The sequence below is a fragment of the Festucalex cinctus genome, chromosome 6 (assembly GCF_051991245.1).
Source record: "Festucalex cinctus isolate MCC-2025b chromosome 6, RoL_Fcin_1.0, whole genome shotgun sequence".
NCBI lineage: Eukaryota > Metazoa > Chordata > Actinopteri > Syngnathiformes > Syngnathidae > Festucalex > Festucalex cinctus.
In genome coordinates this window covers 11,661,464-11,679,234 of record NC_135416.1, presented here as the reverse complement: position 1 = coordinate 11,679,234, position 17,771 = coordinate 11,661,464, and the positions used below count along the sequence as shown (strand labels likewise).

Genomic DNA, 17,771 nt, shown 5'->3' with positions numbered 1-17,771 from the left:
AGTTGAACAGAATGAGGAAAAAGCCTGGCCTCTTCCACTCATAAATAGCTGCTTACGTAGATTAAGGAAGGAAGGCATGGGTCAATAACACTATCTGGAACATCACTACAGGCCGAGGCCTGCCCACTCACATTCATGTAACCTCCACACCGCAGGTAGAAAGCTTTTCATTCTCTCTTCATCGAGCGTGGCCTTACTTGTGGATTTAAGACACCCCCGCCCCTCCTCCTCACTAACCTTAGTCCCACTTACCGCTATCTTTTTCATTCCATCGCTGGGTAGTTCTCGCTCCCTCTGTCCCAACCACACATTGCACCGAAGCATCATGTTTGGTCCAAGTCATCGTATTTCATCTCTTCATCTCCCTTCAGCGTCACTCCACAGACCAAAATCCTGTGAGTCTTTCCCACTCATTTTCTGCTTGCCCCCTCCCCACATCCCCGCCGCCCTTCTTCTATCTCCATTTTGATCTTGCGATTTATCTATCTTCCACTAACAATTCGAAAACAGATGGCTACATTTAGCCCGGGGCTACAACATTGACTTTGGACTAGAGCTCTACCATGGCCAGTCTTTCACGCTCACACAAGATCTAATAAGCCGATACCCGGTGAGAAATGTGCTCTGATTCGCCAGTAGCAAAAATTAATAGAAAGATACAGCATATTACTCATATTCCCACTTAAGGCCTGCTCCTTTCTTCCTTCATCTAATCAGTGAAATGAAAGCGGTGTGGCCAACTTAAACAACAGCCTAAAAACAGAAGGGGGGCGTGGGTGGATTGTTAGGAGCCATTTGTTATATTTAAAGACACCATTAAGCTGCATTAAAAAAAAATAAATAAAAAATCTTCGATGTCATTTAAAAACAAAAAAACTGCTTTTTAAAAGATGGCTCCAGAAATCCAGATGGAGAGCAATGAAAAGAAATGAACACACTCTGAGGGAACTGAGAGATCAATCAAAAGGAAGACAGACGGTGGATGAGGTGTGCGTGTGCGTGTGTGGCAAAGAGAGAGTGGTTGTGTGGGAGTGCAGGGGAGAGTATTGGAAAGAGCCCCCTTTTACTGGCTGCTTTACAGAGCATTGGGTTCAGAAGAGAGTGCAGGTGTACAGTTTATGGAACAGCCAGTCATTCATAATAGACGGCTTGAAAAATAGACTTGTTTTCTTCACCGTTTTCAAAAATAGTCACTTTATGTACTGATGGTACTGGAGTGCAAATGCACAGCACGATTCAACCCTTCAACTATTTTTAGTCTTTGCATAACTATTTCCATCACCTTTTTACATGTACTGTCCAACTGAATGTGCCATTTCCTCTTCTTTGTTCCTTTCCCCAGGTTGATTAAAATCTAAACTCTAGAATAGACATTAGGGAGGTATGTAGTGAGATAATGCAGAACAAGGTATCTTACAACTTTGTTTTGAGCAGCTTTCCAAAATATCAAGGCCAGTCTTGCAATTCCCACAATTGAAGACCCGTGGGACTGTTATCAGCAACAAATTGTATACAGATACTGGACTGGAATCCTCATGGTCATTATTGGTGTCCCTGATTGAGCTACAGATGTTTTGAGGAAGGTGGATCCTTTAAAATGTGATTTTACAGGGATGCATTGACAAAACTTTCTCAGCCCGCTGGTCAGTGATGGACAGTCAGTGAGAACCCATGGAATTAAATCTGGGGTTCCACAAGGTTCAATTTTAGGTCCAATAATTTTTAATCTTTATATGTTTCCCCTTCCTCATTGCTGTGTCTCCTGATGACATCGGGTCTATTGATACCCTTTTAAATTGTGCTTTAGAAGTCATAGATGGCAGATCATTTCTTACTGCTTAAGGACAAAACAGGTTTTAGTTATGGATCCTGAAGATCGGACAATTTTACCAAAAACTATGGGATTTTAAACCATCACGTGTGAAGAACTTGCGCATCATTTTTTACTCTGAGTTTAGTTTTATTCTTCATATTAAAAGTCTAACTTAAGATCGTTTTTTTACCATCTTAAGAATATTGCCAATGTTTGCCAATTTCTCTCATAAGCTAACACGGATGTGCTGACGAGCGACATGCGTGGAATCGTACTCATCAAAGGGGTGAGGGGGTGCCGAAGAAAAGGATGGCAGCCGGCCAGGCGTATAAGTCACTGGGGGAAACCCTGTTCTAAAATGAAGCAATGTTTGCGAACATCCAATTTTCGTCATTGCCAAATCATTTGGCCACAATTGTATGCTTTTGATAAATCACCGTGACTGGCTTACCATAGATGTGGTAGATGGATAGATGTTTTGTGCCTGTTCTTTCCCCCAACAGCTCTTTCCTCTGAGATATGTGTGATTTTGTCTAATATTAGTAAAGCAACTTAAACACAAGTAATTAACAACCGCACAGGCGGTGGGAACGAGTCCTTGCAACAAAATAAATGTTGATATTAGCAAGGCAATAAAAAATCAGCCCCTCACGGCCTACTAAAATCCCACTTGATCCAGCATTCTGGCAAGGTCAGCAAACGTACGCAAGCTCACATGAGTCTCATTTACTTTGACTTGACACCATCTGACACCACGCTATTTAGCATGGTTTCAACTGGTTTAGCTCAATTCAACATCTATTTCTTTCAGCTGAATTCAAACCAACACTTAATGCTCGAAAGAGACGTTTGTGTAGGAGGGGAATGGCAGTCTCAGGCCAGCTGAACTATTTGGATTCCCGGTCCGCTGCGAGGAAGGTTGTCTTTTGTTTAGCGAGATTAGGCCATGTTGTTCAACCCCCAGACAGCCATGAAGATAATGCTGTAAGGCACACAAGCTGAATGCAGAGCTACAGTACATACTACGGCATGGAGCCTTGAAGAGAGCAAATAAAAGGCAGCATCTCAGTGTGGGGCTTGCTATGTAGATCTTTTTGTGTACTTGACTGCACGTGTGTGCGCGTGCCAATTTGTGTGTATTTCCATCTAGAGGGAATGGAAGGAGAAACTGATGTAAGAGCTGGAAAACTTTTTATCCTGACTTGTGTGTCATCACATTCTTATCAGAGCTGTTTGGAGGAGGAAGGGGAGTATATGCATAAGGAATGGATGTGTGTAATTATGCACCATTATGTACTCATAAGAGAGTGTTTCACCGGGCTGGTCTCTTTGTGTCTGCGTGTGTTGCAATCACACATCTGACAGCGTCTGCGGCGCGTATCCCGTGTCTCGGCTTGTCTGTGAGTGGGAATGACATTCCCGCATTCTTGCTATTTTCTCAGAAAACTTGAAACAAAGGCCAAGGAGAGGAGTTGCTACCACAGTGACATCAGCATGTGCGTTTTATCTGCTGTGCTTAACAGACTAGACAGACATGCAACTTGCAATCACATTCCAGCCCAGGGTGACCTTGATGCGCCAGGGAGAAACCCCCCCCCCCAAAAAAAAACCCACTTCTGTCGCTCTGACTCCTGCAAGCATTCCAATTCTCTTTTCGTTTTTAGGCTTTTCCTAGCAGAAACAACTCACCAGTGGTGCTGAATGTCATCTATAGCGAGGACTTACCACTGACTTTCATTCTGTGAAGCCTATAAAGAAGCCTTAACCCTTACCTAAATACCTCAATAAAACCTTTTGAGGTCTAATCCTCATATCCCGTGGAGGACATGTGGATTTACATGATGATGATGTGTGTGAGAAGCAGCGCAGCAGCAGCTCTCCATCCCTTTCTAAAGTGGATGTGGGGAGTTGGTGGCAACCAACTTCTGCTGTTATACAAATGCAGATTATGGGGGGCAACATAGCATTAGGAATTAATGACTAAATTAGGCATGGGTGTGTTGTGGGAACAGTTTAGAGAAAAGCCGTTTCTTTTCTCAGTGTTTAAAATATCCGTAAAGCCATGCCAGGGTGAATTTGGAACTGTTTGGCTGATGAGTCTCAACCTGAAAAAAAAACCTCATTGTACTGTGAGCATGCTAATTGAACATTTACATTTTTACTGAAGTTGAATTATTTTCTTTTTAATTGATCAGGAGATTTGGTTTTGATTCTCGGTTGAAAAAGTGTTGAGTTGGACATCTCCATTATTCAGAATGCTCAATAGAATGTATTCGGTTGTCGTTTTTAGCTAGACAAGAAATGTGCCCAGTTTTAATTTTTCTTACTTTTATCTATAATTACTTTCATTGTAGCCAACTGTCCGAAAATGTGGCTGCGGCAACAAAGCAATTGCCTGCAAATTATATATATGGTATTTATTATGGGTACGTATCGGTGGTGAATAACTTGAATTCAAATGTGAATTAGCCATTACAAACAAATGCTTATGTGTAACATATTACACGCAATATATGCACAGTGCATAGCATAGAGCGACACGTGCTCTTCGAGAGCCGGCCCAAAAGTGTTTGCACATGTATTGGGAATGTTTAGCCGGCTAATGAGCAATCAGCCAACAAAGCCAATTTAAGCGGTGAATTATTTTGTATTCCTTTGTCATTATTTCATTGCTGGCTTCTGATGCCATCCTAGCACAGTGGAGTTTGCACATTTGGACGCAGGACCAGAGAGACGAACCGTTCAACGTTAGCTTAGTGCTAGCTAGCTAGTAGTATGACAGTTCTGCCGTTGGCCAGTGTTCGGCTTGGGATCCTTTAGGTTAAAGTATGTTATTTTAAACTTCAAAGGAAAACCTTTTCATAGGTTGATGTGGCAGTGTTAGCGCGGTGGCCAAAGTCTTGGTACACAACGATGTCATCAAAAAAAGTGAAGATGAAACTTGCTAAACTGCTTTGGACAACATTTTCTGTAGATAAAGCGGTATATTCCCTGAGAGCATTCCATTTAGCATTTAACATTTTGACATTTATTTATTTATCTATTTATTTATTTATTTATTTATTTTTGTTGGAGACTATGGCATGTTTTTGTCAAAAGTGCAATTAATAACCCATTCAACTGGATACCAGATTCAGTGGTTAACTCATTTGCTCCGAAAAAACCTATAAAAAATTTTCTATTTTAAATATTGCCATGGTCCCAAAAATGTATTTATACGTTGTTTTTTTGTTTGTTTGTTTTTTGGTGGGATGGGGGGGGGGGGTATGCTAGACTAAGGCTTTGATGCAGCCTCTGACCTGAAGAGGTTGCTTAAAGCAATGTTCTGCCACTAGATGGAATAATTGCATTTGTAAGACCGTGGCAGTTCAGAGCATTTTTGTTTTCACGTTGAGGTATCTAATCTTTATCATGAAGTTGTGAAATTCTGCACGTTTTTAAAATGGTAAAATCCAACTTGGCCCCAGTCTCCACAAATACATGCATTGTTAAATTTACTACTGCTAAATTCTGACGTGGATGTATCTGAATCCCCCCAGTACAGGCTTTTCAAGTAAGGAGTGGTCATTAATCGCACGTTAAAAAATTAGTGGCGTTAAAAGAACTTTAAATTAACACAAAATTAACACACTAATTTTGACACCCCTACTAGCAAATATAAAATGTAGGCACAATTTAAAAGGTCAGATAAGATCAGCCAACTGATCAAAAGCAGAAGGCCACCACACCCTTAGTCTGGCTCTTCCAGTTATTAGTTTACTGTTGAGTCTGTTTTTACATGAATAAATCAAATTAGTCCACACGATTTGTTAACTGACCTCAATAGTGAACGTGGAATGTAAAAGTGCTGGAGTAAATCTTTACTTAGAACAACAGAGCTGTGGAGGCATCTTTCAACCCAAAATATTCCCTTGTGTTCTTATATGAGTCAAGTGTAAATCAATATTCACAAGGCGCTGAACAAAAACAAGCATCTGGATCCATTTGAACCTTTCTTCAACCTTGTCTCACAATCCTCTCCCACACTTGTGGCTCATGTTCCCACCCTGATGTCCGCCGACTGCACCAACCCCGCAACCACCCTCCCCGCCTCTCACCCTTTGTCTCCAGGTCACAAGATCCATTTTCGGTCCGGCTCATTGGGTGATCTACACTTTGCTTACCTTGTCCTACTTACCTCTCGCATGCTCTCAACTCTTCACCTTCCCACCTAACTCCCCCTCCCCAAGTGCACGGCCGAGCGCGCGCCCTGAACTCCCCGTGACTTTAATGCATGTGTCAGTGTTTTGGTATCATCCTGACAGGGGGTTACGGGTCGGTTACGGCGGCTGTGTAACAGCCAGGAAGAAGACAGGGACAGGAGCGGCTTGTGCGCTTCCCGTTTACATGGCTGACAAGCGCCTTCACCCCTTCGACCTTAATGCGGGCGCCTGTGCGGATGCGCTCAAGTGAAGTGACGTGCCGGCCGGGTGTCGGTCCATGACAGACGCTCATCATATTTAATCCTGAGGGGATTTCGCAGAAATGAAAAGCTGCTTTTCAATTTTATAATCCTTTAGACCTAATCGCTTCACCCACATCCGTCCGTATACAGTCCAATTAGACGAACAAGACAGTCCGGATTATTTGTCGGCAAACTCATCTTCGTAGTTCGTCCTTGGCCTGTCCAGTGGCAGAGGCGATTGATGTGGTGAGACTCTAGCGATGACCTTCTCCTGGTTTGTCATCTAAGGAACTAAAAACTGCACAGTCAACCTACCTGCAGTCTTGGCCTTGTTAAAGCACCATTGATTAGTCGTTAGATGTGTGTTGGTGTGTGTTTGTCCCTGGCTCGATAGTGCCTTTGTGGCCCTCTCACCCCATGGACACACTCCGAGCGAGAAAATGCTCACTACGGTAAAAGAAGTGGTGAAAACGCTGAGTCGATATATTCGAGGTCAGAGCGGGCCGAGGGACGACACAAAGGTAGCCTGCCCACGCATATGGCAGATACAGCGGGGGAACAAAACAAGCGCCAAAGGTGAAAGTCGAACTGAGGTAAAAAGGGGGGAAAAAAAAAAAAAAAGTGCTGCGTTGAGAATGTAAAACATTCCTCAAGGTGACATTATACGTTGCCGTGATATGAAGAGTAACAAAAATAAAGCCGTAGAACTGCAAAATGAATGAATGGACACAGCTGAGAAATGATCGTGGATATTAGCCAGGAAGAACGGTGTGTGCGTGTGCGCGCGTGCGCGCGTGTGGTGCCAGTGGTTTGAGGGCAAAACGAGGCCACTTTGCCCATATTGACTGCAGTGCCATGTGACCGCTGTGATCATTAATGTGTCCTGATGCCACCGGGTATCCTGATGACCCACATCTCAGCAGTCCACTCTAGCTCTTTGGCTGCCACCCAAACCGGCACCCCCCCACCCCCCTTCTTTCTCTCTGTCTCTCTATCCCCCTCTCCATTTGGAAGCCATCGTGCAACCTTCTACTTTTAATGGGTATTTTTGGTACTGACCGAAAACTGTCACAACGAGCATGAAAAAATACCCACTGAAAGAACATTCTTTTTTTTTTTTTTGTCTTTTTACGGCCCACCTATTCAATCATTTGTTAAATGGTATTGAATAATTTAAACCATGTGCCAGTATCATGTGACATCATTTTGACAAGCCCTTTTGGACAGCTTGCCCAACTTCACAATGTATCAAAACATGCTAAAAAAGTTTTTTTCTTTGAGATTTTCATTTAAATAGATGATTATTAGAGTAGTTGCAGTGGTATGGAACGACAAAAGCACACTCAGTTTGAGTGTGTTGAGTATTTTGATTCCCTTATTTGCTTTTGTAGCAGTAGGGATGTTCAATGTCACTTTTTTCAGACCAATACCAGTACGAGTACTCAACTCCAGGACTAGTTACCGACAGATTACAAGTATCGATAACACTAGTACTTTTGATACATATAATTACCCCCCACATATCCAACCCAAAAAATAAATAAGTAAAAAAATAAAATAACAGATCATTTTAAAGAAATATCTGTATATCCCACTACAGTGTTCCCTCGCTATAACGCGGTTCACTTTTTGCGGCCTCGGTGTATCGCAGATTTTTTTTATTGCAATTTTGCATCCATATTCTTTAACAGTAATGTATCTATTTTATAACATTTCTCAACGTTTGAACACTAGGTGCGTTTCCATTCCCCTCAGTTTTGCGCAAAAGGCATGTTTCGCAAAAGTAAGCTGGTATTGGTAAAAATTTGCGAAAAAACTCTCAAATATCGCAAAAAAGTTTTTGCGCTCTCATGAGGTGGTTTTTGAGATGTATCGAAAAAAGAACTATTTCGTAAAATAATAATAATAATAATAATAATAATTATTATTATCATTATTATTATTTTCTTATAATTTCTCATTTATAGATAATGATGAATTTTGAAAAAAAAAATGCTATATTGGGATACATAGATCCTTTAAAAATTATCCGTCAATGTTTTTTGTTTTTTTTTGCGTGAAGTTTTATGTATCCATCCATTCGATAACGGTGACTACAGTACTCAATACTCAGTACTCGTACTGGAATGGGTCTGAAAAAAAGTACATCCATAACAATAATAAAATATTAATAATAATAATAATAATAATAATAATAATAATAATAATAATAATTACAATTTTCTTCATGAAGGCATAATTTTTCATAGTTATTTTGTATCATAGTTATGCAGTATGAATGTTAAAAATAAAATAAATAAATAAATAATAGTGTGATCTAAAGATTGTTGTGTTTGGTTGAGCATTGGCCAACATGTCATCACTTCGTACTGTTTGTTTCTCAGCGCACATATTTTGGAGGTACTGTACAGAGAAAAAGAATGTGAGATCCCTGTGCCCTTGACCTCATCCTCCAAACGGATGGCAGTTCATCCTTTTAATAGACGGCCGTGCCAGATGCAACAAAATTTGCTCCAGGTGTTGTTAAGCTATTACATTGAAAAGCATGGCAGGGACAGATGGACAACACAAGAACACGGTGCCTCTGGCTGCTGCGATTTTGGAGGTATTTAAAGACCAAAAGCCACTGATTGGACAGCTCTGCCATGTTGTTGTTTTTTTCTGATGCAATCCAGCCCGTCATCCTGGATGCCCTATTGTTTTTATCAGCCGTTTTACACAATATTTGGAGCTCCTTAGTGGGTCTGATGATGATTTTTCTTTTATACTGTTTTTACTGATGCATTAAAGTAGCTGGGAAATGTCAACTTTGTCCTCCCATCTCAATTACTTCCCATAATTCCCTTCTACTCCCTCTGTGCTGCTCCATCCTATTCTGTCAAGGAGCCAAGCTTCCCTCATTTAGCACATGCCCGCCACCTTTTAGTCCCCGGAGTCTATCTCTCACTTGCATTCACATATAAAATGCATTTGAATTAAGAAATCCCCAAGCACAAAGTCAGGCCCCCACCAACACAAACTGCTTGTGTTAACAAATTCAGACACATACCCAGGAACCACAATCTTTAGGACAAGGAATGACTGGGTGTGAGATCCTTTGGAGGTGGACTTGGGATGGTGGATGGTGCACCCTCGGCTGCTGCGGAGGAGTTAATTACTCCGCACGATCAATAATTCATTACGCTGTCAGTTTGTGTGTCTGCGCGTCCCGCAATGCGCGCTGGCATGTTTTGAGTGCACGTAAGCATGAAGACCAAAACTCTCCCAGTAAGCATTTTCTTACCCTGGGAAAGGCAGATTAAAGAGGATTGACTCCGTAATGGATTAACCTCATAAGTGTGTGTGCATTATTTTGTGCGCGCGCCTGCGTGTGTGTGTGTTCAGCAGGATCAGCGGGTCCTGTGTATGAATTGATTAGCCTAAGAAGCTCCTCTGGTTCTCTTTTAATGACCACATCAGCACTTTTTCACCACAGGGAGGATAAATCTCGAGCCGTCAGTCACGCAAACAAGACGCTGGCCCTTTAAGAGGGTTGAGCTGTCACTCAAGCATCACTCAGAGCCAAACTCCCCTTGGACTTGTGAGACCATGCTGCGTCAGTGCATCCAGGATGATAGATGAGGCCTCCGTGTGTGGCTAGAAGGTGGACTCGATGCAGTATATATTTGTCACCTTGACTTTACTAACTTTACTCAAGCAATACACATTTATTCAAGTCAAGAAAACAAAGAGCTTGAAAGGACAAAATGAAATATGACATGACCAATTAGTCGGTCGGAGGCAACTATCCACCCACTTTTCTTTGTGGCCGTCCACCCTCTGAACACCTCAGGGGGTTACCCACGTATACAAGCAAAAACATACCCATTCACATATACTGTCCTTCAGCGGGGGGTTGACTTCATGCCCCTCGTGTTAGATCCTGCTAATACGCGACGTTGAGCGCGCGCACATTCAGACAGCAGGGTACCGACACATGGCTCACAGGCTTAGGATGCTGAACTGCATGTGTGTGCGTGCGCACACTGGCAGCTATTTTGCCGAGATAAAACGCTGTTTAGATGTGAGCTGCGGGGTGTGCGGCACAGTATGTCAGCTGATGTGTAAATAAGAAGACATGAAGCCAGGGAGGAGATGACAGCGATCAGGCGGCGGGGAGTGGACAAAGAGCAAGACAGCCAGACAGAAAGAAGTGGCTTAGTGTCAATATGCAGCACGGTTTTGAATTTTAACAAAAAAAAGAACAAAAAAAAGAAAAAGAAGAGCCGAGTCAAAGCAAATTAGTGTAAATTAGCGATAGACCGATATGTTTTTTTCAAGGCTGATACCAATTATTAGTAGTCAAGGTGACCGATAACCGATATTTCAGGGCGATATTCATTTGCAAAATTAAAAACAAAAACGACAGAAAAAAAACTTTTCTTTTCATTTGAAACAAAATCCAACAAAAATTGCAGGGTCGTCAGCATGTGTTAAGCTAAATTAAAAATTAAGCAAGTAAATAATTCCCTAAAATGTTCTACTGTAAATAACGTTTTTCAAAATTTCGATATAATTTCTTTTTTTTTTGTTCATTTTTTTTTAAATAAAAAGTATAGGGAGTTCCCAGTGTCAGCAACATTTTTATAAAGGGATGGAAATTATGATTCAATGGGTCGATACAATTTCAAATTGCTATGTACTAGGAAAAGGTTCTGTCTATCAGTTTGTGGTGTGAAGCTGTGGAACAGTATAAGTGAGGAATTAAAACATCAATAATTTGGAAAAGGTATAAAAATATGTTGCTTCTGGAAAATGCTGGGAAGGGAGGAGAGAGCCTTATTGTATGTACTTTTTGAATAACAGTTGGGTGTGGCGTGTTTGGGCAAGTGTATAGTATGAATAGTTCAGGTGTATAGTTAAGTTCGGATTCGTAAGAGATTTCAAAAGATCTTCACAGACAGTAAAAATTGTCTGAATATGCTCGAAATGACTTTGTGACAAGTAAAAACTGTTTGCGAACATCTTACTAATCCTGATGAAAACGCCAAAGTTCGCTATGTTCGCAAGCATGAGATACCAACTTTATCTGCCAGCAGATTCATAAAAAAAGGTAGATGCCGATATTTGTCAAAATGCCTAATTTCTGCACCGATAATCGGTCTATCCCTAGTGTAAATACGACTGGAGTGACTTCTCTACCTGTTTGTTGTACTTGTTCCCAGTCTGGCAGCCATACTCAGAGCACTGGTCCGATCCCAGGGACATGGCGTCTCCATTTCCGCTGCCCCCGCTGCTGCTGCTGCTGGAGCCGGTGCTGCCCACGCAGCCGCCGCTGCCCACAAAGGTGTTGGAGGGCGGCAGCTCCTGGACGGCCTGATGTTTCTTCCCTTCAGCCGGAGGGGAGTGCGGTTGGAGATTGACTGCAGGGAGAGGCGAGCTCGACTTGTAGTGCCTGGCCAAATCCGGACTCGACTGGTGCCGCCTGCCGCCGCCCATCCTCGGGCTGCCGGGGTCACCGTCCACGGCGCAGTAGCGGGCTGCCAGCCGCTCGCTCGCGCTGCTAATATCCTCTTCCTCGTCATCATTGGCATGGCGGCGAAGCCCGTTTACAGTGACGATGCCGCTGTAGAGTGACCGGTCTGATTTTCCGGATCCGGCCGCTGTGCCGCCCCCGCTTCCGTTGCGCTTGTCTCGCCGAGGTTTGCGGCCTCGGTCGGATCCGGCGCCGCGGCCGACCTGCGGTTGGGCGCCTGATGGGCTGAAGAAATCTTCTTCCGGCTCTTTCTTACCAGCTTCGTAGCCGTTCTTGCCTTGAGCGCCACACTGCCTTGCTGTGACTACAAGCAGGATGACCAGGATGACAGCCGCGGCTCCTGCCAGGACACCGATGGCGACGCTGAGGCGCTGCTTCCCTAATGCGCGCTCACTATCTGGGTCCCCTGCAATGTCCAGCGACAGTGGAGCCAGCAAGCTTCGGCTCACCTGGAATAAAAACAGTAAGAGAGCCACAAAGTTACAAAGGTAACACAAAAAATAACAGCAAAATCAATCCATCAATTTTTACAGTGCTTATATTCTATTCAGGGTCACAGGGTTCAGGAGTCTTGAAGCTGAATAAGAGTGATAGCTAGGGGACACCAAGCGCTCCACAATGACGCACACAGTATATTTAACTCATTTGCTGCCATTGACGGCAAAAGACGTCAAATGATGCATTTTTGCCATTTTTTTTTTTTTTTTAATTTAAAATGGTCCAAATCCTTTGATTTCAGCATATCAACAGTTAATTGTTCCCTAATTTCGGTAGACTATCTTCTGTGTTTCATCAAAATAAGACCTTTCCCGAGCATCTGTTTTTACTTGACCAATGACCAAAACGGTTACATAGTACAATATCAATCCCCCCTTTTGATCAGTATACAAACACAAAGTATGAAATAAACACCAATCACTGGTTAATAAACTGATCGGCTGAAATGTTTTTTTTAATCCACTTTAATGCAAAATTTAAATTAATCATATTAGTTGATCAATTGATTGAATGATCGATAGTGATAGCACTAATATTTACATGACAATTTATAAAAACTGTATTTAATTAGTGGAGCTAATATTACACTCTACCACCACTAATAGGTTCAGAAGTTGAGCCATTAACCCCTTCAGAGTCCGACCCATAGATGTTGCAGTGGATATGACATATTTGCATGTCGAAACCAATAAAACGCATTATTTGGACGATGTCAACACTTCTGGACTAACCGATCACAATCGCAAGATGATTTACATGATGTTCATCATCAACAACACGTTACAGCCATGTTATTCTGGTGTCCACTATAACACATAAAAACATGAGATAACCCCCCCCAAAAAAATTTCATGTTGTTCCTATGTGGGAAAAGAGTCCAAATTAGCAAAAAAATAAAAAATAATAAATGTTGCCCAGCAGAAAAAAATGTGGGTCTAATTTGTCAAATATTGTGTATGCTGCCGAGTTGCTCCCAGTAAGAACTAACTCTCATGTAAACAAACACAAAATTGGTACACATGGAAGGGAATGGAAAATGTACCGTAAACAACTCCCAACAACAATTACCAAAATTGATATTGTGCATTTTATTTTTAATAAAGTCAAACCTCAAAAGTCAAATGTCCAAAAAAGTGCCAAAAGTTTTGAACAGTGTTTACTAATTAAGCTAGCAAACATGTTTGTTTGTGGATTGTGGGAAGAACACGCAAATTCTACACAGAAAAATGCTGAGCCAAAACAGATTCCCACACAAAACATTCTATCTGTGAGCCACTAGTGATAACCACTGTGCTGCCAAGAGACAAATAACAGCTAAAAAAAAAGAAGATGAAGAAGAAGAAGCCGTAATCGACAATGACACAGTAGGTGTGCGACACAGAGACAAACATCAAACAGCATCTTCAGCTTAATTAAACCCATCACTGTGTTTTATGGGGATCCTTTCCGTTATTCCCAGACACATGGAGTGCCACTAAATATATAATTTGTCTTGCGTCGAGGTTGTAGCATTTTAAATTGCGGCGTCCGTAATCCGATTGTGCGCATCATCTAGGTCGTACAGGAAATAGCCCAGATTAAGTGGCTTAAAGCAGATGTTAAGAAAAAAAAAAAAATGAAAGTGCAGACTTCAAGGTCGCACAGTGAAAGAAGAAGCAGCAGTCAATAAACGTGCACAAAAAAGGACAAACACAAAACCCTAAATGGCAGAAAATGACTGTATCCCCATTACAAGCGTTGTCACTTCAGCATACAAAGCTGCTATTGTGAAGGCAAAGTGTGGGAGTGGATTTATGCACGATTTGTTATCCTTATTTTCCCATGCAGATTTGGAGGGATAGTGATGCATAAGGCTGCAATACATTCCGGCTTTGATGTGAGGCTATTTGAATCAATATGTATACTTAAAACACGATTTGAAGACTGTGATCTTTGCTACTGTTATAAATGCACACACACGTACCCTATTCTTGTAACATGATTGCTACAAGAAATAGATTTATTACTGGTTATGAACCTTTGCTCTTCTGTTGACAATGAGCTTTTGCGGCTGTGCTCATCTAACAACGAATCTGAAGATACCTGATCAATATATAAATAAAGCAATTATAAAAAAAAAAAAAAAAAAATCATTTTGCAAATACAACAGAGAAACAGAGACACGCGCTGATATATATGTCCGCGCTTACATGACTCCACAGTGTAAGCTGTCTGTTCGTTAGACACCTCATTATGCAGCCCTGACATGTAGTCTCAAAGCTCATATGACAATTTCTTCTCTCCTGTCAAGGCTGGAAATGATATACTCAAGTAATCCCTGCAACATTCTGGCGGCTTAATAATAAGACTTTGCGGGAATGAATTGCAGAAATAGCGAGGGTGAAGGTGAGTGTGTGGTCCACGGTTTGCAAATAAAGACTCTTCCGCTGCAATACTTGTAATGATACAGGGAATAATGCTCTGTGTAACTTGCTTAGTGTACTGTATTATCTTCTATTATATATATATATATATATTAGGGGTGTTAAAAAAATCGATTCGGCGATATATCGCGATACTACATCGCGCGATTCTCGAATCGATTCAATAATCGGCAGAATCGATTTTTTTTTTTTTTTTTTAGGATTCACACCTTGAGCATGGAAGAATGTTATATGAACGGAACATTAAGCCTTAATATTTTATTTTAATGCTGTTCAAACATGAAACAGATTACAACCTCTATAAGACTGAAATTTCAGATAAATAAATAATACATTTTCATATAAATCTTACACTCTACAAGCTTACTGATTAGTATTTTCTAAATTTGAATGAAAAAAAATCGCAACAATCGACTTTTAAATTCGTATCGGGATTAATCGGTATCGAATCGAATCGTGACCTGTGAATCGTGATACGAATCGAATCGTCCGGTACTAGGCAATTCACACCCCTAATATATATATATATATATATATATATATATATATATATATATATATATATATATATATATATATATATATATATATATATATATATATATATATATATATATATATATACAGTGATGCACGATATGAAAACTTTCAACCCATAGAGATAACTGTAAAATTTACGTTTGTATTTATTTATTTAATATAGTCTTTATATAATCTGCAATTTGTGCATCCAGAAATGGAAAAAAAAGGAAAAACTGATGTTTTAGTAGCTCTGATTATAGCAGCAAACAAATGTCTCTCTTTCAAATGTCAAATTTATTTACATTCCATATCATACAAATATCTGGTCATTTGTTGTTAAAAAACAGCAAAACATTTACCACATGAAATGGCTAACAAATAATTACACAAAATAAAAAGTTATTTTGAAAATTAATATAGAACTACAATTGGTTTATCTTAAAAAAAAAAAAAAACTTTATGTATGTATGCATTATGCAATAGGAATGCATTTATTCAACCCAAGTGCAATAGTGCATGATGATGAGGTAGGTGAATGGTGTGTAAAATTATATGCACTGACATTTGTAAACCTTAACTAAAAAAATCAAAATCAAGTAAATAGACAAAAGTGCATACAGGTTTACAGAATTACTGGTATTGGAGCAACCCTTGTAGGTGCGTGGCGGGTTATGTAGTTTCCCATGACCTCACATTAATTAGAATTTTGATTAATCATAGTAATCATATGTTTTTGTGATTAATCAAAGAGTTAACTTTGACAGCACTATCAAACTCCCAAAGGTATATTCCATTCTGCTACATGAGCTTTGCTCCAGCTGAGCTAAACACTACACATCTACATACTCTACCTCTTGAGCTCTCCTGAGAATGATCCCATTCCCACTACAGATGCAGATGCTGCGCCCGTGACTGTTCTCTTGTGACCATGCCATTGATCCAAATTTAGATCTCAGTTGTAGCGGGACGCATTTGCAAGAGAGCTGCAGTTTGGAGGCGTCAGCTATTATAATTAATTCATCACTTAATTATCCAGGTGGGGAATGTGTAAAGTGTAAAACCTCTGCCAAGGCTAGTGTCAAGTACCACTTCTTTTAATGATGAAAGATAAAGAAGGCTTGCACCAAAGCGTTCATGCAAATATGCTAAGATACATTTGTAAGCCACACAGGCACACAAATAAAAATGGTCTTAAAATGACAAGAAAATGCAATGCAATGCATATAAACCACCTACAATCTCTAATAACAGTATTGAGGCACTTGCTAATGCAAGCACACATTTATCGCTTCACAAGCAGATTAGTTTCCCCTTCATCTGACAATTATCATGGATTTTAAACATAGAAGGCCAAAACATCCCTATTGAAAATTAAATTGCACTAATAAACTAGCCACTAGAGGGTACTAGAACTGCACAAATGGAAATCAACCTGACTTTTTTTTAACAGATGTGTTCCTTTTAAATATTGTGAACATGACGACGACGATATTGTGGCAGTTTTAATATCACGATATCACGATATTGCCGTTATCGTGACAACCCTACTAAGTTCTATAATAGACTATGCTTGGCATATAGTATCATGTTTTTGTTTCCGTTAGCTCTCCTTGCGCTTTACTGCCCAAAAAAAGTGCTGCACAACTAGTCATTTATATACTGTTAGGAATCAACACAAGCTCATAAATCTGTTCCATGATTGCCGCATCATAGCAGCTTCATTGATCATGATGGTTATGATACCACTCAGTCTATTTACTGTACATATTAATCATTACTGTTGCAACCTAATCTGGAGCGGAAGCATCACTATTTCATGGACAAGCCTCTGTAACGGAAGATGCTGGTTATTTATTGCGCAAGCAGTCATAAGCGCTGATCAACAATAAAGTTACAATACAGCTTTTTTTTTTCTTTTTTTTTTGACAGCACAATCCTTTTCAACACTACTCGGGCTACTGTAGATGAAACCTCCTAAAAAGTTTACACTTTTACAATGAGGCCAACAAACTATGTTTAACACATTACACCAGCAAAAGACCAAAGTGTTGAGTTTTGTTTGAAAGCCTTAATGAAGTCTTTGGCCACATGTACTCCATGTCAGAGCAGTGAGATTTTTTTCAAGTTGAGTTTGTTTGAAAAATTTGTTTCAGCTCCCCCACCGGGTTCCGTTCATTTTGTATGCCATCAAATATTCATAGAAAATCAGCAATCTAACCGATCTGGTGCAAATGTGAAATGGGCCTTTTTCTTCATACTGTATAACACAGCACAGAATTACGTGGAAATTCGTCTGCTTGTTTCTGATTTCTCACGATCGATACAGATGTACAAAACAGTGCAAGTCTGATGTTTAAAGAGTGCCTAAGTTGTACCATGACAACAACGTCTAAAATAACTAGCTCCGACAGCATCGCTGTATTGTTGCTAATTAGCGCGCACCAGCAATGCTGGATAAAAACGACCAATTTCCTGTCATGATGCTGTGGCACGAGCAGGCGTTTCCCCTGCCTAATTACATCTGGCATCTATCCACTACTCAGTTTGACTTCATTA

At 40.5% G+C, this 17,771-nt stretch overlaps 1 protein-coding gene across 1 annotated transcript in view; it reads right to left on the bottom strand.

Annotated features, from left to right (window-relative positions):
• The window catches only part of pcdh7a (protocadherin 7a), a 61,478-nt gene that overhangs the window by 35,901 nt on the left and 7,806 nt on the right, over window positions 1-17,771 (bottom strand). The window contains exon 4 of the mRNA XM_077524677.1: window positions 11,439-12,221. Coding sequence (XP_077380803.1) covers window positions 11,439-12,221 — 783 coding nt within the window. The remainder of the gene's footprint in view (window positions 1-11,438; window positions 12,222-17,771) is intronic.